We start from the raw sequence: 25,669 nt of genomic DNA on the forward strand, positions 1-25,669 counted from the left end.
TCTTCGACAATTATAACTACTCATGAGGCTTTTACACTTAACGCTACTGATTCCCGATTATGCATGCAGTGTGCAAACAGTCCTCTGGTTTTGCTGAGAATGCAACACAGACAGAGCATAATAGGCAGCAGGGCTTTGTAGTTGGGGAGGAACGTGGAAAGGAACTCCTTGAGACAAATTTTTGCAGAGGGATCAAGTCACTTAAAGCAGTACAGAATAAGTAGCAACAAAAGACTTCTGCTTGCAGGAATCATGCCATAAACATTTAGTAGCAAAAATATGGAATATTTAAGCCCAGCTCCGGGAGTGACCTTGCCGAGACAATCTACATAGGCCATACTCCTTTAGATTTTGTCCCATGCAATTGAGCCAGCAACAATGCTTGCAGTCATTTAAATAGCTGGTCAGTATGCTGTAGTCTCTGCCTTACTGCAGATAAAAATATGCGCACTTTGGAGAATCAAGACAGTTTCAGGACTTCTGATATGAACACATAGCATCTGCACATTGTCCTAAGTATGGATGAAGCTGTGCCCATAGGACGCAACCATTGCACAAAAGTGAAATATTGTCTGGATCAAGGTTTTGTAATAAAAGTAAAATTAAATCAGTGGAAGGAATAGTATACTTATTGGATCAATGCAAATTATCCTTTATAACCCCTTACATGGATTAGGGCATCAAAGTCCTAACAAATAAGCAGATTTCATCAGAACATTGAGATACGTTTCGATTCCATAAACAGGAAAATTGTTTACTGTTAAAAGTTGCTCCATCTGATCAGATGCTTACTGTAGGGTACATATGTGATGAGAAAGCTTCGGTGTATAAAATTTATAGGATATTACCGGTATACAGTTGTGCTGAAAAGTTTACGTACCCCGGCAGAATTTTTGCTTTCTTCGCCTTTTTTCAGTGAATATGAATGATAACACCAAAACTTTCTCCACTCATGGTTAGTGGTTGGGTGAAGCCATTTATTGTCAAACTAATGTGTTTTCTCTTTTAAAATCATAATGACAACCCAAAAAATCCAAATGACCCTGATCAAAAGTTCACATACCCTGGTGATTTTGGCCTGATAACATGCACAGAAGTTGACACAAATGGGTTTGTGTAAGTGTGAAGTACAGAGCTGGGATAGACTCTGTGCAGTGTTGTTGTTTTGGTCATTTTGGATTGGCAGTACATTATATGAAGCTGTATTTTGTATAGGGCTGTGGTTTTTGTTGTTTGGCCTTAAAGTACTTTCAGAGTGTCAGTAGACACTGCTGCAGTTTTTTTTTTATATAGAGTTGTGTTAATTCCAAATTGCAAAATAGGCAGGCTGTGTGAACCTTGTATGCATGGCTATGAGAACCTCAGAATGAGATGAGAGGTGAGTAATTGAGTATAAGGAATAAATAAATAAATCCCTGATTGATGAGGGGTTCCATTAGGTGTGGTCCTCTGTATGTGACAGAAGACCTTATTCAACTCAATTTGAGCTGAATTAGGTGGAGTGATTGAGATAAGGGATTTTCTTCTTGTAAAAATCAACTGCAAACTGAAAGGAGAAAGAAAAAACAATCCCTGAATGAGCACGTATGAATGAATCATCATATAAGTATTATTACTTATCTAACTGTTGTTGAGGGTCCAGGATGAATGAGTTGTGGATATTTTTAATGTACATTTAATTTACATCTGAGATTCAGTGAAACCAGTGTTATATATGGTTTGACATTGCATAGGTTTCTATATGTGTTTTGGCCGGACGCGGTCAAAATCAGCTTATTCAAGTTGTGCAGTGATCTGCCCATATAGAGAAACTGTTTTTAATTCCGAGAGGATGAATGTTTTGTAGAGATTAAGTCTGAAAACTGCTGCATTCTGTTTGTGTGAAAAACACTAAGCTCTTATCTGTACTGAATACCTGATGGGAGGGGGGAAGGAACCGTCTGTACTTCCCACAGGTGCTACAAATGCAACACGGTGCTATGACAGCCCATGTCCAGGCCTTGCAGAAAAGACTTAATGTGGTGCATAAACATGTGTTTCCATCCATTCCAGATCCTAATGCCAGTGCAGACGTACATCTGCTGAATCCAGGTGATTGGGTGGTCATACACAGACACGTGAGAAGGAGCCTACATCCACGGTTTAACGGCCCGTTTTAAAGTCCAGCTGACCACATTTACCTCAGTGAAACTTGAGGGAAAGCCCACCTGGATCCATGCCAGTCACTGCAAAAAGATCTTTTCACCAGCAGAATGACTGTTCTCCTACTCACCTTGCTGGCTGTGGTAGGATTTTTGCAACTTACAAAGACACTGGATAAACTTTTAAATGTTGACAGGGACAAGAAACTTACCCAACATCTTGCTTTTCTTATAAAATATGCAGAAGGACAAAAACTACTGCACTGTTGGATCTGTATATACAGCCCAGTATCTGAAAGGACTATGCTGTACTTAGCCTTACCCCAGGAGCCAAGGAAGGTATTAACACCACACTGCATACACAATGAGACTTGGACTCAGATTTTCTAGGTTCCTTAAGGCTCTTAATGAGACTAATACAATATAGAGACTCCTTTTTAAATCCAGTCAATTGGCTTAGCGGCCTAGCGGGATGGATTATTTTTGGCATTATACAGACTTGTATGCAAATTTTGTTACTTTGCTTATTGTTTTATGTAGCCGTAAAACCGCTACTATATGTATTACCTAAGCTATTGAATAATGTATGTGTAGGAAAAAAATCTAAGGCTGGACCTTCTGTAGTGTATCATAGGCCCCGTATGGCCACTGCTGACGGGGGAGGTGGGTGTCCAAACTGAAGGTGGATGGGCAAAGCAGGTAGGAAGCCCCCTTATGGGCACTAGACCCATGAGAGAGTAGCTCCTTTGTGGACATTAGCTGACCCGGTGGCAGAGGTTATACCATTTACAAAAGGGGGAAATTGATATAGAAGGGTTAATAGTTTGCCTTTAAGTGCCTTTTGCCTTTAATTGCTAGAATTAGTAGAATCGGTTGTTGCAGTAGTCTGCTAGTCTCCTCTTCAAGGAGACTACACTTCTTATCATGTATGTTCTCAATAGTCCGCCACAACATGCTCTGGGTACGTGAGAAATAAAGGTCACTATGACCCCGGGGTAACGGGGGAGGGTTACATGAATTACATTGAGAGTTACATTTGTTGTAAATGGTATAAAATACTGCATCTTGCTGAATTACATCAGATAAAGGTGACTTAATCACAGAATATGTGTGTGGTGTCCTTTCTCTCCAAGCGCGCTTGTAAAATGACGGGCGTAACCTCCTGATTTGGCCTCACTGGTGATCTGGCATGTCTGACATTGGGTCAGAACGCAAACACCTACAACAATGGCTACTAAAGGTATCATCCTCACTTGTGACTGTTTGCTTGTAATCAGTGTGTGTGCATAAAAGCGGAGTGAGTTTCTGGGATCCAGACAAACTCTTGCATCTTTCATCCAGCCACTGTCGTTTCTGGATTGTGAGTCATGGGGAAAGCAAAAGAATTGTCAACAGATCTACGGGAAAAGGTAGTTGAATTGTATAAAACAGGAAAGGGATACAAAAAGATATCCAAGGAATTCTATAATGCCAGTCAGCAGCACTCAAACTGTGATTAACAAATGAAAAGTCAGGGGCTCTGTAAAAACAAAACCACGGTCAGGTAGACCAACAAAAATGTCATCCACAACTGTCAGGAAAATTGTTCGGGATGCTAAGAAAAACCCACGAATAACATCAGCTGAAGTCCAGGACTCTATGAAAACTAGCGGTGTGGCTGTTTCAAGATACACAATAAGCAGGGACTTGAAGAAAAATGGGCTGCAGGGTCGAGCCACCAGAAGAAAGCCATTACTGCACAAATGTCACAAACTATCTCGCCTACAATAGGCAAAACAACACAGAGACAAGCCTCAAAACTTCTGGAACAAGGTAATTTGGAGTGATGAGACCAAAATTGAACTTTTTGGCCACAACCATAAATGTTACATTTGGAGAGAGGTCAACAAGGCCTATGATGAAAGGAACACCATTCCTACTGTGAAGCACGGAGGTGGATCGCTGATGTTTTGGGGATGTGTGAGCTACAAAGGCACAGGAAAGTTGGTCAAACTTGAAAGAAAGATGAATGCAGCACGTTATCAGCAAATACTGAAGGCAAATTTGCACTCACCAGCCCAGAAGCTGCGCATGTTCCAACATAACAATAATCCAAAAGACAAGACCAAGTCAACCTGTCATCTGCTACAGCAGAACAAAGTGGAAGGTTCTGGAGTGGCCATCTCAGTCTCCTGACCTCAATATCTTTAAGCCATTTTGTGGAGATCTCAAGCACGCAGTTCATGCTAGACAGCCCAGGAATTTACAGGAACTTAACTTAACTTAACAAAACGCTGCGTTCTAATCATACAGTTAGAGCCTCATGTGTTTAGTGAGCAATGTGAATTTACCACATCTAATGAATGGCTATGGGTGAAACTACGCAGCGGACATGTTGCGGCTCGTAAACCCACACCACGGGTGAGTTTACACAGCGTAAAATAGAAGCACAGTAGGCATGGGATTTCTATAAATCTCATCCACTGGGCTTCAAATGTAGAATGCAGCATTTTGGACGCAGCACAAGAGAGAAGTGTCCAAAACGCTGCTCTTCCTGATCGTGGGCACATACCCTAAAAGTTTCACAGGATAATTTTGTTCAACCCCGTTAATTAAACCTGGAAGTCTAAATTTAAATCGCAACGTTTCATTTTAAATCCTTAAGAGTTGCATGCAGTGCGCAAACCACAAAGATTCTGTTAGGCTATGTGCACACGTTGCAGATCTTGAGGCGGATCCACAGGGTTTTTGGATGAGCGGAATTGCATCAAATCTGCAGTGTAGTGCACAAGCAATGTTAGTCAATGTGAAATTCAGAATTGATGTGCACTTGCTGCAGAAAAATATGCGCGGATTTGCAGCGTTTTGTTATTCGCAACATGTAAAGTCTTTTTGCGGATCTGCAGCGTTTCTGCACCCATTGACTTCCATTGAGTCTGTCAAATCCGCAGCAAAACCGCAGGTGTAAAAAGATTTGCAGTTTTGCTGAGAAGTTGCGTGCGAGAAATGCTGCAGATAGGGAGGAGGAAGAGTGTGTGGGCGGAGACTGTGTGTGTGTCTGGGTGTCTGCGTGTGTCCCTGTGTGTGTGCGGGTCTGTGAGTGTCTGCTTGTGTCTCTGTGTGTGTGTGATGGTGTGTGCGGGTCTGTGTACCAGGCATTGTCTGATGGGACTACTGCTCCCATCCGACTATGAATGCTGTCACATATAACAGTGACAGCATTAGCCGATGATGGGCAGTAGTCCCATCAAACAATGCATGTGTTAAATAGAAAAAAAAAAAACAACCATACAACATACAGTACACATACTCACCGAACACCTAGTCCCCGACACCCTTGTTCTCCTGTAACAAAAATAAAATACACCAACCTATACTTACCTTTCCACCATAATCCATTTAATAACGATTTTCCCACGACGATCTCCTGTGTAGAACAGTGACATCAGGTGATGTCACTGTTCTACAAGGCCCTCCAGCATGCACTGACTGAAGGTAATCCTCCGCGGTGTGTTCTTCCGGCGGGAGGTCACCTCAGTTTATGCTGTCACCGGCAACGCTGTGTGAGAAAATTCTCATGCAGCGATGACCAAGTGAGAGCACGAACTCCGGTGACCTCTTCAGTGTTGCGCTGACAGGAGGTAATGGCTCCTGTAGTGTATCGCGGGAAGCCTATAGAGCAGTCACATCTCCTGATGTGACTGCTCTATAGGGGAGGTCGTCGTGGGACACTTGTTATTACCGTATATACTCGAGTATAAGCCAACCCCCCTAATTTTGCCACAAAAAACAGGGAAAACTTAATGACTCGAGTATAAGCCTAGAATGGGAAATGCAGCAGCTACCGGTAAATGTCAAAAGTAAAAATAGATACCAATAAAAGTAAAATTAATTGAGACATCAGTAGGTTAAGTGTTTTTGAATATCCATAAAGAATCAGGAGCCCCATATAATGCTCCATACAAAATACGCCCCATATAAAGCTCCATAAAGTTTATGATGGCCCCATAAGATGCTCCATATTAAAATATGCCCCATATTAAAATATGCCCCATATAATCCTGCATAAAGGTTAATAATGGCCCCATAAGATGCTCCATAGACACATTTGCCCCATATAATGCTGCACAAATGTTGATTATGGCCCCAGAAGATGCTTCATAGACACATTTGCCCCATATCATGTTGCACAAAGTTGATTATGGCCCCATACAGACACTTGCCCCATATAGTGCTGCACAAACGTTATGGCCCCATACAGACACTTGCCCCATATAGTGCTGCACAAACGTTGATTATGGCCCCACAAGATGCCCCATACAGACACTTGCCCCATATAGTGCTGCACAAATGTTGATTATGGCCCCATACAGACACTTGCCCCATATAGTGCTGCACAAACGTTGATTATGGCCCCACAAGATGCTCCATACAGACACTTGCCCCATATAGTGCTGCACAAACGTTATGGCCCCATACAGAAACTTGCCCCATATAGTGCTGCACAAACGTTATTGCCCCATAAGATGCTCCATACAGACACTTGCCCCATATAGTGCTGCACAAACGTTATGGCCCCATACAGAAACTTGCCCTATACAGTGCTGCACAAACGCTATTGCCCCATAAGATGCTCCATACAGACACTTGCCCCATTTGCTGTTAGGCGATAAAATAAAAAAAATCACATACACACCTCTCCGTCGCTCAGTCCCCCGGCTCTTTCAATATTCACCTGCTCCTCGTTCTGGGCACCGCTCCATCTTCAGCGTCTTCTGCACTGACGTTCAGGCAGAGGGCGCACACTAACCACGTCACCGCGCCCTCTGACCTGAGCGTCACTGCAGAAGACGCTGAAGACGGAGCGGCGCCGGGAACAAGGAGCAGGTGAATATCGCGCAGTGCAGCACTCCCTGTTATACTCACCTGCTCCTGGCGCTGTGCAGTTCCTGCTTCCCTGCAGCTTCTTCCTGTATTGAGCGGTCAATGTTACCGCTCAGTACAGTAATAAATATGTATGCGGCTCCACCCCTATGGGAGGTGGAGCTGCATATTCATTACTGTAATGAGCGGTACCATGTGACTGCTCAGTACAGGAAGAAGCTGTGGCGCCGGGGAAGCCAGGGACCTGCAGGGACCGCGCCAGGAGCAGGTGAGTATAATTAGACAACCCCCGCTCCCCCTCCCTTGCCGGCCCCTGGGTATGACTCGAGTATAAGCCGAGAGGGGGACTTTCAGCCCAAAAAAATGGGCTGAAAATCTCGGCTTATACTTAAGTATATACGGTAATTAGATTACATCGGAACAGGGAGTATTTGTGTTTATTATTTTATTTTTTTTGCAGGTGATCGAGGGCGTCGCAGGAATTAGGAGTATAATAAAGATGGGAAACTGTGTTGTGTTTTATTTCATTAAAATACTTTGTTCTGACTGTGTCTTTATTGAACCCCTTGACAACTATAGGATTAGCAATGGAGAAGTGTCTTATTAACACCTCTCCATTACTAAGCCAGGCTTGATGTCACCTTACAATACAAAGGTGACATCAACCCCACAACTATTACCCCCATTGCCACTACTACAGGGCAGTGGGAAGAGAGAGGCTAAGTGCCAGAATTGGAGCATCTTAGAGATGTGTAATTTCTGGGGCGACCGAGAGATGATGTTTGTAACCAGGGTGGGGGGCAATATCCATGGCCTCTTCCTAAGATATGAATATCAGCCCGCAGCTGTCTGCATAGCCTTTTCTGGCTATTGAAGGACCACACATCATTTTTTTGGGGGGCTTCCCTATTTTAATAGACAGTAAAGGCTAAATATATAGTTGTGAGCTGATATTAATAACCTGGGAAGCTCCATGGGTATTACCCCCTTCCCAGGCTGTAAACATCGGCCCCTAGTCGCCGGCTTTCCCTTTCTGGTTTTGAAAATTGAGGGGGAGCCCAAGCCATTTTTTCCCTTTTTTTTTTAATTAAACAGATATTGCGTTTAATGCAGAGTGTGTGTGTGTGTGTGTGTGTGTGTGTGTGTGTGTGTGTGTGTGTGTGTGTGTGTGTGTGTGTGTGAGTGAGTGAGTGAGTGAGTGAGTGAGTGAGTGAGTGTGTGTGTGTGTGTGTGTGTGTGTGTGTGTGTGTGTGTCTTTATTTAACTCTTCATGTACCATTTTATTATGTTCATTACTAAACATCAGCCTTGGTATTGTATATCAACACTACCATTCAAACGTTTAGGGTCACTTAGAAATTTCCTTATTTTTGAAAGAAAAGCACAGTTTTTTCCAATGAAGCCAACATTAAATGATTCAGAAATACACTTTATGCATTGTTAATGTGGTAAATTACTATTTAAGCTGCAAACTTCTGGTTTGTAATGCAATATCTTCATAGGTGTATAGAGGCCTATTTCCAACAACAACATCACTCCAGTGTTCTTATGGTACTTTGGGTTTGCTAACTGTGTAAGAAGGCTAATGGATGGTTAAAATACCCTTGAAAACCCTTGTGCAAGTATGTTAGCACAGCTGAAAACAGTTTGGCTGATTAGAGAATCTATAAACCTGACCTTCCTTGAGGCTAGTTGAGAATCTGGGACATTACATTTGTTGGTTCCATTAAAATCTCAAAATGGCCAGTAAAAAAACAACTTTCATGTGAAACTCGACAGTCTATTCTTGTTCTTAGAAATGAAGGCTATTCCATGCGAGAAATTGCCAAGAAACTGAAGATTTCCTACAACGGTGTGTACCACTCCCTTCAGAGGAGAGCACAAACAGGCTCTAACCAGAGTAGAAAGAGAAGTGGGAGGGCCCACTGCACAACAAGACAAGTACATTAGAGTCCGTAGTTTGAGAAATCGATGCCTCACAGGTACTCAACTTGCAGCTTCATTAAATAGTACACGCAAAACGCCAGTGTCAACATCTACAGTGAAGAGGCAACTCCGGGATGCTGGCCTTCAGGGCAGAGTGGCAAAGAACAAGCCATATCTGAGACTGGCTAATAAAGGAAAAGATTACTATGGGCAAAAGAACAGACATTGGACAGAGTAAGATTGGAAAAAAGTGTTATGGACAAACAAATCCAAGTTTGAGGTATTTGGATCACACAGAAGAACATTTGTGAGACGCAGAACAACTGAAAAGATGCTGGAAGAGAGCCTGGCGCCATCTGTCAAGCATGGTGGGGTAATGTGATAGTCTGGGGTTGCTTTGGTGCTGGTAAAGTGGGAGATTTGTACAAGGTAAAAGGGATATTGAATAAGGAAGGCTATCACTCCATTTTGCAACGCCATGCCATACCCTGTGGACAGAGCTTGATTGGAGCCAATTTCATCCTACAACAGGACAATGACCCAAAGCACACCTCCAAATTATGCAAGAACTTTTTAGGGAAGAAGCAGGTAGCTGGTATTCTATCTGCAATGGAGTGGCCAGCACAGTCACCAGATCTCAACCCCATTGAGCTCTTGTGGGAGCAGCTTGACCATATGGTACGCAATATGTGCCCATCAAGCCAAACCAACTTGTGGGAGGGGCTTCTGGAAGCATGGGGTGACATTTCTCCAGATTACCTCAGCAAATTAACTGCTAGAATGCCAAAGGTCTGCAATGCTGTAATTGCTGCAAAGGGAGCATTCTTTGAAGAAAGCAAAGTTTGAAGGAGAAAATTATTATTTCAAATAAAAATCTTTTTTTGAACCTTGTCAATGTCTGGACTAGATTTTCAATTCATTTGGCAACTCATTTCATTAATAAAAGTATGAGTTTTCAAGGAAAACACAAAATTGTTTGGGTGACCCTAAACTTTTGAATGGTAGTGTATCTATAGATTATCTATCTATCTGGAGATATATCTATCTAACTGTACATGGCTGTAATAACGGCGCTGGTCTCAGATTCATGCTGCCCAAGGATTAGGCAGATTGAATCAGCTCACTGGATCCCGTTACTTCCTGCCTGTGCTATTTTTTCCTTTCTGCATTTTCAGATTTGATCTCCCCAATTTTTCATATTATTTTAATTAAATACAAAGGTTAATCTGTCAGTTTCTGTGAGCCACAATTTTTGATTTTCCATTGATAGAGTTCTGCAATTTTTTTTTCAGGGTGAGTTGCAATTATTTTTATAATTTTGGAGTATATATACAGCCGGTGAAATCAGTATTCAACACGTTACCAATTTTTTAACTAAAAATATTTCTAAAGGTGCTATTGACATGAAATTCTCACCACATGTTGGTAGCAACCCATCCAATCCACAAAAGGCAAAGAAATAAAACCATAGATGTCCATAAAATAAGTTATGAGTAATAATGAGAACTGACACAGGGAAAAAGTATTGAACACGTGAGGTAAGAGAGATGCAAAAAGCCATCGAAAGTCATGACACCAGCTGAAATCTATTTGAAAAAACTGACCGTCACATCCATACATAGACTAAGTGTGAACAGGTGCTGAACCTAGAGTAACCAACTCATATACAGTCAAGTAAAAAAGGCAGCACACTGCAGCGCTAAGACATGCAAACATGAAACATGAAAACTGAACTGCAATACTGCACTAGAAATATGAAAAATGAGAGCGTTTAGCGCATAAAAATGGCCAATTTTTTCTCATTTTTCATTTCTCATATTTCTAGTGCAGTATTGCAGTTCAGTTTTCATGTTTCATGTTTGCATGTCTTAGCGCTGCAGTGTGCTGCCTTTTTTACTTGACTGTATATGAGTTGGTTACTCTAGGTTCAGCACCTGTTCACACTTAGTCTATGTATGGATGTGACGGTCAGTTTTTTCAAATATATTATTTAGCCTTCTGACTGAGCACTCCGCCTCCTAGCCTCAGGTGTTTTAATTACAGCAGGTCTAGTACCCCTCCACAGAGAGAGAGAATATGAGTCTAGGAAGAGGTTTTTCACAGGTACCCATTCACATGGAGACGTTTATTCTCAGCGAGGTAGGCAAGCGTAGGACCTGATATAAGAGAGATGCCGTAAAGGGGCTATCAGGTACACATAAAATTGGCCATTTTTATGCGCTAAACGCTCTCATTTTTCATATTTCTAGTGCAGTATTGCAGTTCAGTTTTCATGTTTCATGTTTGCATGTCTTAGCGCTGCAGTGTGCTGCCTTTTTTACTTGACCAGCTGAAATCTATCAGCAATTAGAAAGTGATCCTGCCTCTTAGTGAAAAATAATATTAGCTGGTTAAACTGATGGCCTATAAAAAGGTATCCTTACCAAAGTGCCACACAAGAAACATATCATGATCGGCAAAACTAGTGAGCCGTCTCAAGATCTTTTCAATCTTATTGTTTCAAAACATACTGATGGCATTGGTTACAAAATAATTTCTCATCTACTATAAAAGGTTCCAGTAAGCACTGTTCGGGGCCATAATCTGGAAGAAGAAAGAACATCATTTTACCACAAACAGTCCACAATGAGGTGCTCCCTAAAGATTTCAGACAGAGGAGTGAAAAACATTATCAGAAGAGCTGTCCAAGATCCAAGGACCACCTGTGGAAAGCTACAGAAAGGCCAGGAATAGGTGGTACAATTACCGTATATACTCGAGTATAAGCCGTAGATTTTCAGCCCAAATTTTTGGGCTGAAAGTGCCCCTCTCGGCTTATACCCGAGTCACGGTCGGCGGGTGAGGGGGAGAGGGCGCTGAGGCATACTTACCTGCTTCCGGGGCTCCTGGCGCTCCCCCTGCCCGTCCCACGGTCTCCGGGTGCCGCAGCTCTTCCCCTGTACAGCGGTCATGTGGGACCGCTCATTAGAGAAATGACTATGGACTCCACTCCCATAGGGGCAGAGCCGCCTATTCATTTCTCTAATCAGCGGTGCCGGTGACCGCTGACAGAGGAAGAGCTGCGGCACCGAAGACCAGCTGTCCGGGGGAAGGAGCGGGACGCCGGGAGCAGGTAAGTATTACATATTCACCTGTCCGCGTTCCACACGCCGGGCGCCGCTCTGTCTTCCCAGCGTCTCTCTCTCTGCACTGACTGTACAGGTCAGAGGGCGCGATGACGCATATAGTGTGCGCGCCGCCCTCTGCCTGATCAGTCAGTGCGGAGAGACGCCGGGACGGGACGCTGAGGAGCTGCAAGCAAGAGAGGTGAGTATGTTTTATTATTTTTATTGCAGCAGCAGCACAGCTTTCTATGGCACATCTTTCTATGGCACATCTATGGGGCAATAATGAACGGTGCAGAGCACTATATGGCAAAGCTATGGGGCAATAATAAACGGTGCAGAGCACTATATGGCACAGCTATGGGGCAATTATGAACGGTGCAGAGCACTATATGGCACAGCTATGGGGCAATTATGAACGGTGCAGAGCACTATATGGCACAGCTATGGGGCAATTATGAACGGTGCAGAGCACTATATGGCACAGCTATGGGGCAATAATGAACGGTGCAGAGCACTATATGGCACAGCTATGGGGCAATAATGAACGGTGCAGAGCACTATATGGCACAGCTATGGGGAAATAATGAACGGCGCAGAGCACTATATGGCACAGCTATGGGGAAATAATGAACGGCACAGAGCACTATATGGCACAGCTATGGGGCAATTATGAACGGTGCAGAGCACTATATGGCACAGCTATGGGGCAATAATGAATGGTGCAGAGCACTATATGGCACAGCTATGGGGCCATAATGAACGGTGCAGAGCACTATATGGCACAGCTATGGGGCCATAATGAATGGTATGGAGCATCTATTTTTATTTTTGAAATTCACCGGTAGCTGCTGCATTTTCCACCCTAGGCTTATACTCGAGTCAATAAGTTTTCCCAGTTTTTTGTGGCAAAATTAGGGGGGTCGGCTTATACTCGGGTCGGCTTATACTCGAGTATATACGGTAATTGTTTCAAAGAAAACAATAAGTAATGCACTCAATCTCCATGGCCTATATGCACGCTCACCACAGAAGACTCCACTGCTAAACAAAAGCATGTTCAAGGGCATTTAAAGTTTGTTCAACAACAATTAGACAAGCCTGTGAAATACAGGGAGAATATAGTTTGGTCAGATGAGACCAAAATTAATTCTTTGGATTCAATAATATGCACCCAAAAACAACATATCAACAGGGAAGTTTGGAGGTGGGAACATCATGGTGTGGGCAGTGGTGTACCGTCAATGTTGGCAGGCCATGCATCTACTATGGGACCCGTGGGCCAGAGGGGGGCCTAGTGCCGGCTAACCCCCCCCCCCCCCCTGCTAATCATCCCTGGTTCAACTGTATCCGCATCCTGGATGTCGATACAGTTGAAAGCAACGATGAAAGAGGGAGTGTCAGCTGACTCCTCCCTCATTCTTCCTTGGCGTCGGAAGTATCAGCACAAGCGACACATGATGTCACTACATGGCACCTGCTGCACTGACATGTGCGGGCACTTTAGAACACTCACTGCAGAGACTAGAGCAGCAGGAAAATGAGAAGTGGCAAGTTTTGTATTTTTTTTATTTTTTTTTTAATCAATGAGTAGTGGTGGCCCTAATACTCTATGGAGGACTACTGGTAGTACATTATGCTCTACGGAGGACTATGGGAAGCGCATTATGCTCTATGGAGGACTATGGGGAGCGCGTATACCGTTTGGAGGACTATGGGGTGCAGTACACTATATAGAGGATTATGGAGTGCAGTATATAATATGGAGGGCTATGCGGGGGGCCATTAGCTCTTCAAATTTTATTATGGCTCCCACATAGGCCTCCATTAAGTAAAAAGGTTCCCACATAGCCCTCTAAATTTTATATGTGAAAACCTTTTTACTTTATGGAGGCCTACGTTTGAGCCATTAAACTGTATGCAAGCAATTATACAGTGTGGTGAGGTTTGGGGCCATTATACTGTATGTAGGCCCATCATACTGCATAGAGAGCTGTGTGGGGGTCACAGTCAGGGCCAGCTCCAGGTTTTCATGGGCCCTGGGTGAAAAAGTCTCAGTGAGCCCCTTTAGCACATACCACGAATCATAATGCACAGATACAACAGAGAAATATAGGTATAGTACAACGCCAAAGATTTCACTTATCACTCATGTAATGTAAGAAGTATCTATTGTAAATTCTACAATAGCTCATAAACCGGACAGTATAGTCATCCATACAGAAATATGGGCACCACATAATGCTCCATACATAATAAGCCCCATATATTGCTCCATACAGCATTATGGGCACTACATAGTGCTCCATACAGTATATGGAGCCCCATATATTGAGCCATACAGTATAATGAGCCCCATATGCTTCATACAGAATAATGGACTCTATATAATGATTCATACATAGTGAGCCCTATATGCTCCATACATTATATGATGGGCCCCATATATAATGAGCCCCTTATATAATGGGCTCCAAACATAAAAAATAAAAAATTAAATACTCACTTGTCCTTGCTGGCCGCTACTCTGCTCTGGACTCCTCAGTGTCTTGTCTTCCGGCTCTCTGCACTGTGACTGTTCAGAGCAGAGAGTGCGCTATAGCGACCTCAACGCGCCCTCTGACCTGAAATGTCACAAAGTCAGAAGATGTGGAAGACGCCGCAGCGGGGGAACGGGGAGCTGTAAGTATTGCAAGTACCGGTGCCCTGAGCAAGCGGGGTGGGGGGCCCACTCGTGGGTGCTGGTACCGGGCCCCCATGGCTGCCTGCTCAGAGCCCCGCCACTTGCCCAGTTTGTGATGCCAGCCCTGGTCAGGGAATCATACTGTGTTGGGGTTACCATACTTTGAAGGGGAAGTTGAGGTGGAGGTTTATCATACTGTGTGTGGAAGAAGTCACTGTGGGAATATCATACTATGTTTGTGTGACACTTGTTGGCGTCATCCTTTATGGGTACAATGAAAAGGGAATCTAGGACTTCAGTAGGAGGCAAAGTTATGAGATATGCTCTTCCATGACCCCGCCGAATATTTGTGTGTGGGGGGCTGCTTTCTTTAGCATATAGCACTGGCAAGCATCAGATATTTGAGGGAAGGATGAATGAGCAATTGTAGAGAAATTCTTGATAAAAATCTGCTGCACCTACCAGGATGATGGAGATGGCACGAGGGTGGACATTTCAGCAAGACCTTGATCCCAAACACAGAGCCAAGGAAACTCTCAATTGGCTTCAGAGAAGGAAAACTTATTTCACCCACTGTATATGACTTCATACACATTCACCTGACATGAATTTTACAAATATGGTTCATCTGACTTGAAATCATCAGGTTCATAGTCATAGGTGAGGCTACTTAGTTTAGAGGCCAGGAGACCTGCAGCTGGGTCTGTGCATCTCAGTACGTACTTAGACCACAAAACATAGATGAGTGAATCCAGCCTTTTCAGAGAGCCTAAATGAAGTTTAGTCAAGGACAAGCCATCAAATAACAGTAAGTTCACATTTATTGGGGGAAATGTAGGAACAAAGCCCAACCGTTGAGGAGTCTTTAGCCAGCTACTCATATATTAATGCTGTCTAGGAGTTGCACTTGTATTCACATCGGATTTATTGCAGTAGTAGTGACTCACCAGAAGACAAGCTGGTGCATTCCACTGACCTAAATAGTAACAAAAGTATGATCTACTTAATTCTAAGTACATGGTAATGACAGGTCTAGCCAAGCTGAAGAATGAACAATCAGACTGATTCACTGTATGGGCTATATTAAGTATTTGCTATCTAGCACATTCACTAACTAGAACATGCTGCGATAAACCTAAAAAAAGTTACAAAAAATACCAGGGACATGAGAGAAGTTTTGATTGGTGGGAGTCCATGTGTTGGTGCTCCCCACTGAAGCTCTCAGCCAAGTGATGAGCCCTTTGGGCTGTGTTCTGCTCTTATTATCTGGAGATGGGCTCATAAACTCCAGTTATGTTGCACACAAGTCAAGGATAGAACGAGCTTGACCCCTTCCAGACATTCGCCATATATATACGGCGCTGCAGGAGCTGAATTACCGCGAATAAATATTATTTTATTTTTTTTTTTAAATATATTATTTATTTATTTTTTTCCTCACTATCGCGTGGGCTCATGCTGAGCACCACAGCGATCAATTGTGGGTGTCAGCTATATATAAGAGCTGACACACTGCAGCAATACACAATGCCAGCACCGAACGTCAGCATTTAACCCCTCTAATGCCAAAGTCAATAGTGATACCAATGGGCATCGCAGACGGATCACGTTATAAACATTAAAAAAAAAAACAGTAAAATAAACAAACAAAAAAAAAGATAAATATTAATCCAATAAATACATTTATGTAATTACAAAAATAAAACAGAAAAAAAAATAATAATAATAATAATACACACATTTGGCATCGCCGCTTCCGGAACGACCCGACCTATAAAACTGTCTCACTAGTTAACCCCTTGAGTAAACACCGTAAAAAAAAACGGAGGCAAAAAACTATGCTTTATCATCATATCGCTGAGCAAATGTGGAATGTAACGTGATCAAAAAGACGAATTAATAAAAATGGAATCTCTGAAAACATCATGTTGTCCTGCAAAACACAAGCTACCGTAAGGCTCAGTCACCAGAAAAATTAAAAAAGTTGTAGCTCTCAGAATAAAGCGATGCAAAAATAATTATTTTTTCTATAAAATAGTTTTTTGTGTTAAGACACCAAAACATAAAAAAAAAAAAAAAAAAGGATATAAATGTGGTATAGCTGTAATCGTACTGACGCAAAGAATAAAGCTGCTTTATTATATTTACCACACGCAGATAGGCATTAAAAAAAAAAAAACTATTCCTGAATTGCTGAGTTTTGCTAATTCTGCCTCCCAAAAATCTAAATAGAAAGTGATCAAAAAATAAAAAAAATGTAATTTGCCAAAAAAATGGTACCAATAAAAACGTCAACTAGTCCCGCAAAAATCAAGCCATCAAAAGACTGTTGGCAGAAATATGGAGACCTTATAGCTCTCAAAATATGGTGATGCAAAAACTAGTGTTTGCTATAAAAAGCTTCTTTTAGTGTGTGAAAGCAGCCAAACATTACAAAAAATATATATGTACGGTATCGCTGTAATCACATCGACAAGAGGATTAAAGTCGTCTAATAATTTCCCGCACAAGGGATGACGTAAAAAAAATAATACCAGTTCCTCATCTGCAGTTGATTTTTTTTTTATTCTGCCTCCCAAAGATCTCATTAAGGCCGATCTCATTAAGGCCAGGGTCACACTTCCAAATTCAATGCGGCATAAAAATACATGCAGCCGCACGCTCCGGTCCCGAGTGCCGGGGCTTGATGCGAGTTTCTTGCATTGAACTCGCAACTGTGACCCTGGCCTATGGTTTGGCGCTTTCGCTGGGGTTTCCATATAATTTTCCAAAATACGTGGTACAGAAAAAACCCCAATGGAATTTACCCTATAAATAGGAGATGGAGTCACTGTGGAAGCTGTCTGGCCTGTATTCCGGCGGGGACCGTCTTTTAGGTGTACATAAAATCACGGTCCGCCACTGTTTTGTGCACTTCTGAAAACAAGGACAATGCTGAACCCCTTAAAAACACCAGTTACTTATTCAAATGGCCAAAATCGGCTGTTTGCCCACTTTGATGCCGGTTCTGGTGCCCAGAACCCATTTGGGCCAGGCTGGAGATACCTGATTTTGATGTGGGGCTCCCTGTTCTATATGTCTGCAGTGTGATATCAGTGGCCCAAAGTCATTTAACCCTTTCATTAACACCCTTCGGTGCCCACTTTGATGTCCATTTTTGTGCCTGTTTTATAATTTTTGTAGCTGTTTTTAAGTGTATTCCCATCAGGGCACCTCGCTGCATTGTATGTTATTACTGTGATGCTTATTTTTTGTTGATAATCCTATGAAAAGCAGAAAAGAAAAAATTGCCGAATAAGAAACTGGACGAATAAGAAACCAACTCCGGAATTGTAACTTACCTTTGTATTGAATCAAAAGCATGCAAAAGTGTAGCAAAGTACCACAAATTCACAGGTTCTACAGAGCTGCAATATGGCTTGTGATGAGGCCACAACGAAAGTGGTAACAGTGAATAATGTGAAGCATTGTTCTGCATCACATTGTATTATCTATTAAGCCTGGGCCATGTTTGTGACTATGCCACATACTACACCAAATATACTCTATAGATGTACTCTATGGTGCCTTCACTTACACAGGCTGGAGCAGTGTTTGACGCTGTCACCATATTTGGTCTTTCAGTGTGGATTTTCTACCTAAAAATTCTGTAAGGTAAAATCCACCGCATATGTATCCTATCACTCCCAGAAGTCAGAGCATTATGGCAAACTTTCTTTACTCCTTCAAGTGACTATCCCAGGTGTAGCCTGCGGTCTTGAACACTTTCTGATAATTACACGGAACAAAAAGGGGTTGCCACTAGTGATGAGCGAATATACTCGTTACTCGAGATTTCTCGAGCACGCTCGGGTGTCCTCCGAGTATTTTTTTAGTGCTCGGAGATTTCGTTTTTCTTGCTGCAGCTGAATAATTTACATCTGATAGCCAGGCAACCCCCACATGTACTTATGCTGGCTAACAGATGTAAATCAGTCAGCTGCGGCACTAAAAACTAAAACTCCGAGCACTAAAAAAAATGCTTGGAGGACACCCGAGCGTGCTCGAGAAATCTCGAGTAACGAGTATATTCGCTCATCACTAGTTGCCACTAATGGACAACCCAGCTAAATAAATGCAGGACCCTGTAAGGCCATGTTCACACGTTCAGTATTTGAAAGCCAAAACCAAAAGTGGGTGAAAAATCCATCCAGAAATGGTGCACACGTTTCTATTATAGTTTTCCTCTGATTGTTCGTCTCCTGGTTTTGGCCTTCAAATACTGATGTAAAATACTGAACATATGAATGTCGTCTAATCTGGTGGACAAAGATGGAAAATGACCCCTGGGCAAGAATATATGGGTCCTTTGCAGCCCAATTGCTACTAAAAATGATAAACTTCACCTGCTTTGGAGGTATAAATAGCCCCCTTACATCTAGTGCCCCTGTGCGGCCGCACAGGTTGCACCAATGATATGTCCACCCCTGGCCCTAATCAGAATAAAAATATCCTCATCTACTGCAACAACGCCGTTCCAGCTAGGTCAGCACCGCTGTTCCCCGAGACTGACATGACTTGTTATGTGTGAGAGGTCGGATACAGAATTTACTATTTCAGCAGAGCAGATGTTTACCCTGACGAAGCATTGATGGGCATCCACTAATTGCCTGTATCTGACACCTTAAGTCACATCACTCACTGGTAACAGCGGCGCTAACATCCCTGCCGGGGACAAGTATACCTGGCTTTTGTTATATATGGAGCCCTGACTGATTCAGCAGCGCTACATGAACATTTCAGATCAGGCACAACAGGGTCTGTTAAAGGAGCTGTCTTCTCTTTGGACAAATCCTTCTCAATCACTATAGTTCCCCCACGTAAAATAATAGCCGCTATACTCACCTCCAGTGTGAGCGCCATTCTACTGATTTCAGTGCCGCTGACTGACTGCGGGGCTCGCAAACCCCGGGACAGCAGACACTGACATTGCTGGAACGGCTCCCCACCGGACATAAGTAGCGGACAACCCCTTTAAGTTTTAGAACAGGAAAAAAATAAAATGTTGCAAAATGCGTTTTTTCTCATATTCTAAACAGATAAATAACAAAATCCAGCTGGGTCCCATAGTAATGAATGAGGCCCGTCTGGTGACGCGTAACATCGGTTATGCAAGGGACCCTTTTTTTTTTTTTATTTTAATTCCATTTTATCTGTTCTCAAAATAGAGCAATCAGAATCTTTGAATAGAAATGTGGACGTAGCCTAATTATCATTTTCCAGGCTTGTCACATGTTATCTATTATGTCAGTAAAACAAAAAATACAAAAAAAAAAAAAAGCCTAAAATAACACATGAACATAACCACTACATATATGAGTCAAAGCAAAAACAATTTAACTAGTTTATAAATATTTCAGCGTCCTTGTACCATTTTTACGTAGCGAGAAACTTTTACACAGGTGTCCCCAAATCTCCAAAGTCCAATAGGATGAGCGCTCTGGACTATTACAGGGATGAGCCCCAGGACAGGTGACGGCGGAGGACTGTTGATGGCGGAGCACTGGTGACGGTGAAGGACTGAAGACGGCGGAGGACAGGTGATGGCGGAGGACTGACGACGGCGGAAGACAGGTGATGGCGACAGCGGAGGACTGGTGACGATGGAGGACTGGGACGGCGGAGGACAGGTGACGGCGGAGGACACGTGACGATGGAGGACACGTGACGATGGAGGACTGGGACGGTGGAGGACACGTGACGATGGAGGACTGGGACAGCCGGCGGAGGACACGTGACAATGGAGGACACGTGACGATGGAGGACAGGTGACGATGGAGGACAGGGACGACGGAGGACAGGCGACGGCGGAGGACAGGTGACGATGGAGGACTGGGACGGCGGAGGGCTGGGGACAATGCAGGACTGGGACGGCGGAGGACAGGTGACGATAGAGGACAGGCGACGGCGGAGTATTGGCAATGGCAGATCGGCAATGGTAGCGGACAGAAGAATAAAGCGCTTACTTTTTCCGTGACTTTGATGTACCTCTGTGCCGCCTGCTGGATTAATTCTCTCACGTTGATTTTGCCATCCTTACAAGGAACAACAATTCCAGTCTTCCCAAAACACACAGTGACTTTCATGTTGACAAACACTGTCCCTTCCCGGGATACAAAGTGTCAGTTCCTGCTCCCTGTAACAGGTGTCAGTGCTGGGATCACAGAGTCCGGGCAGCACACGCCATGCCTGGTGTCTGGCACAGGACAGGGATTATGGGCTCAACCAAACTTCAACAAAAACTTCTGACGAATTTAAAACAAAAAAAAGTTGGAGAGTTTTATTGTAATCCCAGCAGAGTGCTGCACAGTCTCCCTAGGGAGCAATGGGTGAACGCGGAAGGAAGGAAGGCCAGTGAGAGGCGGAGGGAGGAGGAGGAGGAATGAGGAAGCCGCGGCCGGCAGGTCTCTCAGGAAAAGCCGGATCCCAGCTGTGTGTGATGTGCGGGGAGCGCGGCCGCTGGTCCACAGGGGCCGCACCGTGCACTGTCCCGGGCACAGAGTGCGGCTCAGGCCGGGATTCCCAGGCAGCCACTGCAGCGGGGAGGAGCAGAGCACCGGAGGCTATGAAGGAGGAGAGAGGAGGGAGTCACCGGCCACGGTCTGTGTGTGAGACACTGAGGAGCCGCTGCCCTCCCTCCCCCACACAGGACAGCATGGGAAAAGGAGGGAAACGGAGCGAAGAGGCGCTGTGCTGAGTGACGTCACGTTAACCCCTATGACGTCACATGTCTTACTCTCCGCACTCAGTTTCTTATGTGTCGTCACATTCATTAACTCCTGAAGGATCAGAAGATATTTTTTTTTTATTTACCTGCCTTCCCCATAGGGTATGTGTCCACGTTCAGTTTGCTTCAGGCTTTGGTCAGGATTTTATACAGGTAAAATCCTGACCAAAAATGCACCTGAGGTCACTGGCAGGTCACCTGCGGTGTTCCTGCGTGTTTTGCTCATTGTAGCAACATGCGTTCTGAAAAAACCCAACGCATGTGCGTTTTTGTGGGAATTCCGCATGCATTTTTTAATGCACAGTGTAGACGGGATTTCATTAAATCCCCTCCACTATGCTGTAACATCTGGACGCTGCGTTTTTGACTCTGCGGCTCAGCGCTGCGTCAAAAACGCAGCGTTTCCTGAACGTGAACACATACCCATAGATGTAACTATATAAAGCGCTTGTATTTTCTCGGACACTTTGCAGATGTGCAGCTGACTTTTTTGTGTGATATATATATATATATTATTATCACATGGTAGATTTTTTTTTTTTCAGGCTGAAATAATTAGGCACAAAGTTAAACTCATGACCTGTTTTTTTTTTTCTTGCAATTTTGTTTTTTCCTCCCCTTCTATAGGACGCCCCCATTACTATCCCTATAGTCATATTGCATAAATAAGATTATCTATTACTAATCCTATATTTATATTGTAAATAAAACACAGCCAAAATGAAGTCCTTTAATTGAAAGAATGACAGACTCCTTTAATGGAAGTAAATTAAAGGGAGTCTGTCACCCTAAAATTTGAGAATGAGCTGCGGCCACCGCCTTCAGGGGCTTATCTACAGCATTCTGTAATGCTGTAGATAAGCCCCCGATGTAAAACACCAAAAAAGGAAAAATTCAAGAAAACACACCAAAAACAGGCAGAGATGCTTACCTGTCTGAATAGGCCTCAATACAAATGCACAAGCAGGGTGCAGCGGACCCAAATAAAATAGCAAATGCACAGGTGCAATACCTAATGAAACAGCCAGCCTTCAATCAGGGATTGGCCCCTGATGTAACCTGAAAGAGAAGAAAAACAGGTTAGATTATACTCACCCAGAGGTGGTCCCGGTGCGGTTCGGGTCCGATGGGCATCGTAGTCCGGGTCCGATGGGCGTCGCAGTCCGGGACCAGCGCCTCCTATCGTCATACGATTACGTCCTCTTCCTTGCTTCTGTTGCGGCTCCTGCGCAGGCGTACTGTATCTGCCCTGTTGAGGGCAAAGTACTGCAGTGCGCAGGTGCTGAGCCTCTCTGACCTTTCCTGGCGCCTGCGCACTGCAGCACTTTGTCCTCAACAGGGCAGATAAAGTACCCCTGCCCCGGAGCCGCTGCAGAAAGAAGAGATCGTCATCGCATGAAGATGGGAGGCTCCGGACCGCGACACCCAGCGGACCCGAACCCGGACCGCCCCTGGGTGAGTATAGTATAACCTGTTTTTCTCATCTTTCAGGTTACATTGGGGGCTTATTTACAGCATTACAGAATGCTATAGATAAGCCCCTGATGCCGGTGGCCACAGCTTATACTCGAATTTTGGGGTGACAGATTCCCTTTAAACCATACTCCCATCATCGCCCAGTCCTCTGACACCAATGTCCCCTGTAACAATTCAATTAATAACCATATTCCTGACCTGTCCACCGAAAAGATAATAATCCATTTGTCCCACAACGGGTCTAACTCTGCTACATCTAGATGGCAGTCTGCATTGTTGCATGATACGACTATACAGCCTGTTATCCAGCAGAGATACTGAGTGAGTACCTCGCAGTGAACTTTTTTCACCTCACTGACGTCACTGTGGGCATGAGAAAATTCTCACCCTCGTGGTGCTGTCAGGAAGGTCCTGCGAGTTCATAGCCAATTAACTCCATTCAGCTCAAGTGAGCGAGAGTGCCGTGGGAACAGTTATAACGGCACTCGCGGGTATGGTTTCATTTGAGATTAAAGGAGTCTGTCATTCTTTCAATTAAAGGATTTTGTTCTGGGTGTGTTTTTTTTAAAAACAATATCCCTGTGAGGTTAATGGGGGTGTCTTATAGATGCCTCTCCATTACTAACCTCTGGGCTTGATGTCACCTGACAATGCAAAGGTGACATCAACCCCAATACTATTATCCTACTTGCCACCACTATGGGGGAGATCGGAAGAGCGAGGCTAAGTGCCAGAATTGGCACTTATAGATGCGCTATTTCTGGGCAGCTGTAATCTGATGTTTTTAATCTGAGATGGGGCAATATCCATGGCCCCTTCCTAGGTTATTAACAACAGCCCTCAGCTGTCTGCCTCGCCTTTGCTGGTTATTAATTATGGGGAGGCCCAAAGCCATTTTTTGGGGGGAGTCTCCAATTTTATTAACCAGTAAAGGCTAAGTATACAGTTGTGAGCTGATGTTAATAGCATGGGAAGCTCCATGGGCATTACCTCCTTCCCAGGCTAGAATCATCAGCTCCCAGCCATCCACTCAACCTCAGTTGGTCAACAAAATTTTGGGGGATTCCACGCCATTTTTCTGTAATTTATTGATTTTTTTATTAAATACATGTACAGTAAGCTGCAAACACTCTGTACAACTTATTTATGTCACTTGCATATTTTTATTTATGTATTGAAGAATATTTCCTTTGAAAACTATCTTTAAAGAGAATCTGTCACCCCTGGGATGTATGTGACCTATTAATATGGGCATACAGGTAATAGAAATGTTACACTAGTCCTACCTGTATGCCTCATGGTAATGATCTTGTTTCTGAGAAATCCTATTTTATTTCCTGTGACTTCCGGCATGTGCTCCAATATGGTGCTCTAGGAACCATGTGTACACAGCGATGACTGTGCAGGAAGGAAGTGGGGAGAGCACCTTACCAGCGTGTACGCCGGAGGTCACAGTGACTCACTGGCGCAGGAGAGCCGTGAATGCAGTGCCCATAGAAGGGAGGAAGAGGTATGGATTTTTGAGGGAGTGCCAGGCACTGGCGTGGGATTCTGGAGCCATAACTGACATGCATGGTAGGTGGGTAGTAATACAATAAAGTCAGGAGGCAGGGATTTCTTCCAGGCACCGCACTCCCCGGAGTCTGGGAGAAATCAATAGCATAAGGAAATAAAATAAGATTTCTCAGCAACAAGACCATTAACATGAGGCATACAGGTAGGACTAGTGTAACATTTCTATTACCTGTATGCCCATATTAATAGGTCATATACGTCCTTGGGGGGGTGACAGATTCCCTTTAAATGACAAAGAGAATTACTCTATGTAAAAGCTAATGTTCTCCCCTTCTGACATCCGACGTACTATCCCATCCATGTGGGCTGGGCCCATATGACCATGGACGGGATAGTACGTCAAAGCTGATCAGCCGCACACACGGGTGGTGTGCGGCCAATCGGGGCCGGGTGTCAGCTGATTGTCACAGGTGACACTAAGTGCCAGGAGCGCTCACGGTCAAACAAGATCGCAGCATTACGGTGCCGGCAGAGGCATAGAGAAGCATCGCGCAGGGAGGGGGCTCTCTGCGCATGCATCCATCAGAACAACGCAATGCGATCACATTGCCCTGAGGGTTTCCATGCGCCCAGATGGCCAAGGGGGTTCTTCCGGGTCTTGCAGGGAGGTGGCTTCTCAGTGCCTGCTAAGAGCAGGCGCCGGCAAGCCTCCCTCACTGCCTGTCAGATCGCTGACCTGATACAGGGCAGTGCAAAGTCTGATTTTTTTTTTTGTTAAAAAAAAGTTAAAGAAAAATATTAGCATGTGTAAAAATATTTTTCTAAGAATTCCTAAATAAAGAAAAAAAAATATTTTCCCAATAAATACATTTCTTTATGTACATAAAAAAAAAAACAATAAAAGTGCACATATTTAGTATTGCCGCATCCGTAACGACCCGACCTATAAAACTGTCCCCCTAGTTAACCCCTTTAGTGAACACCATTAAAAAAAAAAAGGCAAAAAACAATGCTTTATCATCATGCCGCCGAACAAAAAGTGGAATAACATGCGATCCAAAAGACGGATATAAATAAACATGGTACCGCTGAAAACGTCATCTTGTCCCGCAAAAACGAGCCGCCATACAGCATCATCAGTGAAAAAATAAAAAAGTTATATCTCTCAGAATAAAGCGATGCAAAAATAATTATT

The 25,669-nt window shown here is 43.7% G+C and overlaps 1 protein-coding gene across 8 annotated transcripts in view; it reads right to left on the minus strand.

Annotated features, from left to right (window-relative positions):
• PARD3B (par-3 family cell polarity regulator beta) overlaps nt 1-21,435 on the minus strand; it is a 2,038,921-nt gene extending 2,017,486 nt beyond the window's left edge. For 3 of the 8 annotated variants that reach the window (XM_077271962.1, XM_077271960.1, XM_077271958.1), the window contains exon 1: nt 20,723-21,435. In XM_077271962.1, the coding sequence (XP_077128077.1) occupies nt 20,723-20,842 (120 nt within the window). In that variant the 5' untranslated portion in view covers nt 20,843-21,435. The remainder of the gene's footprint in view (nt 1-20,722) is intronic. The other 5 variants (XM_077271961.1, XM_077271959.1, XM_077271963.1 and 2 more) reach the window with 4 other exon arrangements.
• Nucleotides 21,436-25,669: the final 4,234 nt, after the last annotated feature.

The sequence above is a fragment of the Ranitomeya variabilis genome, chromosome 7 (assembly GCF_051348905.1).
Source record: "Ranitomeya variabilis isolate aRanVar5 chromosome 7, aRanVar5.hap1, whole genome shotgun sequence".
Lineage (NCBI taxonomy): Eukaryota > Metazoa > Chordata > Amphibia > Anura > Dendrobatidae > Ranitomeya > Ranitomeya variabilis.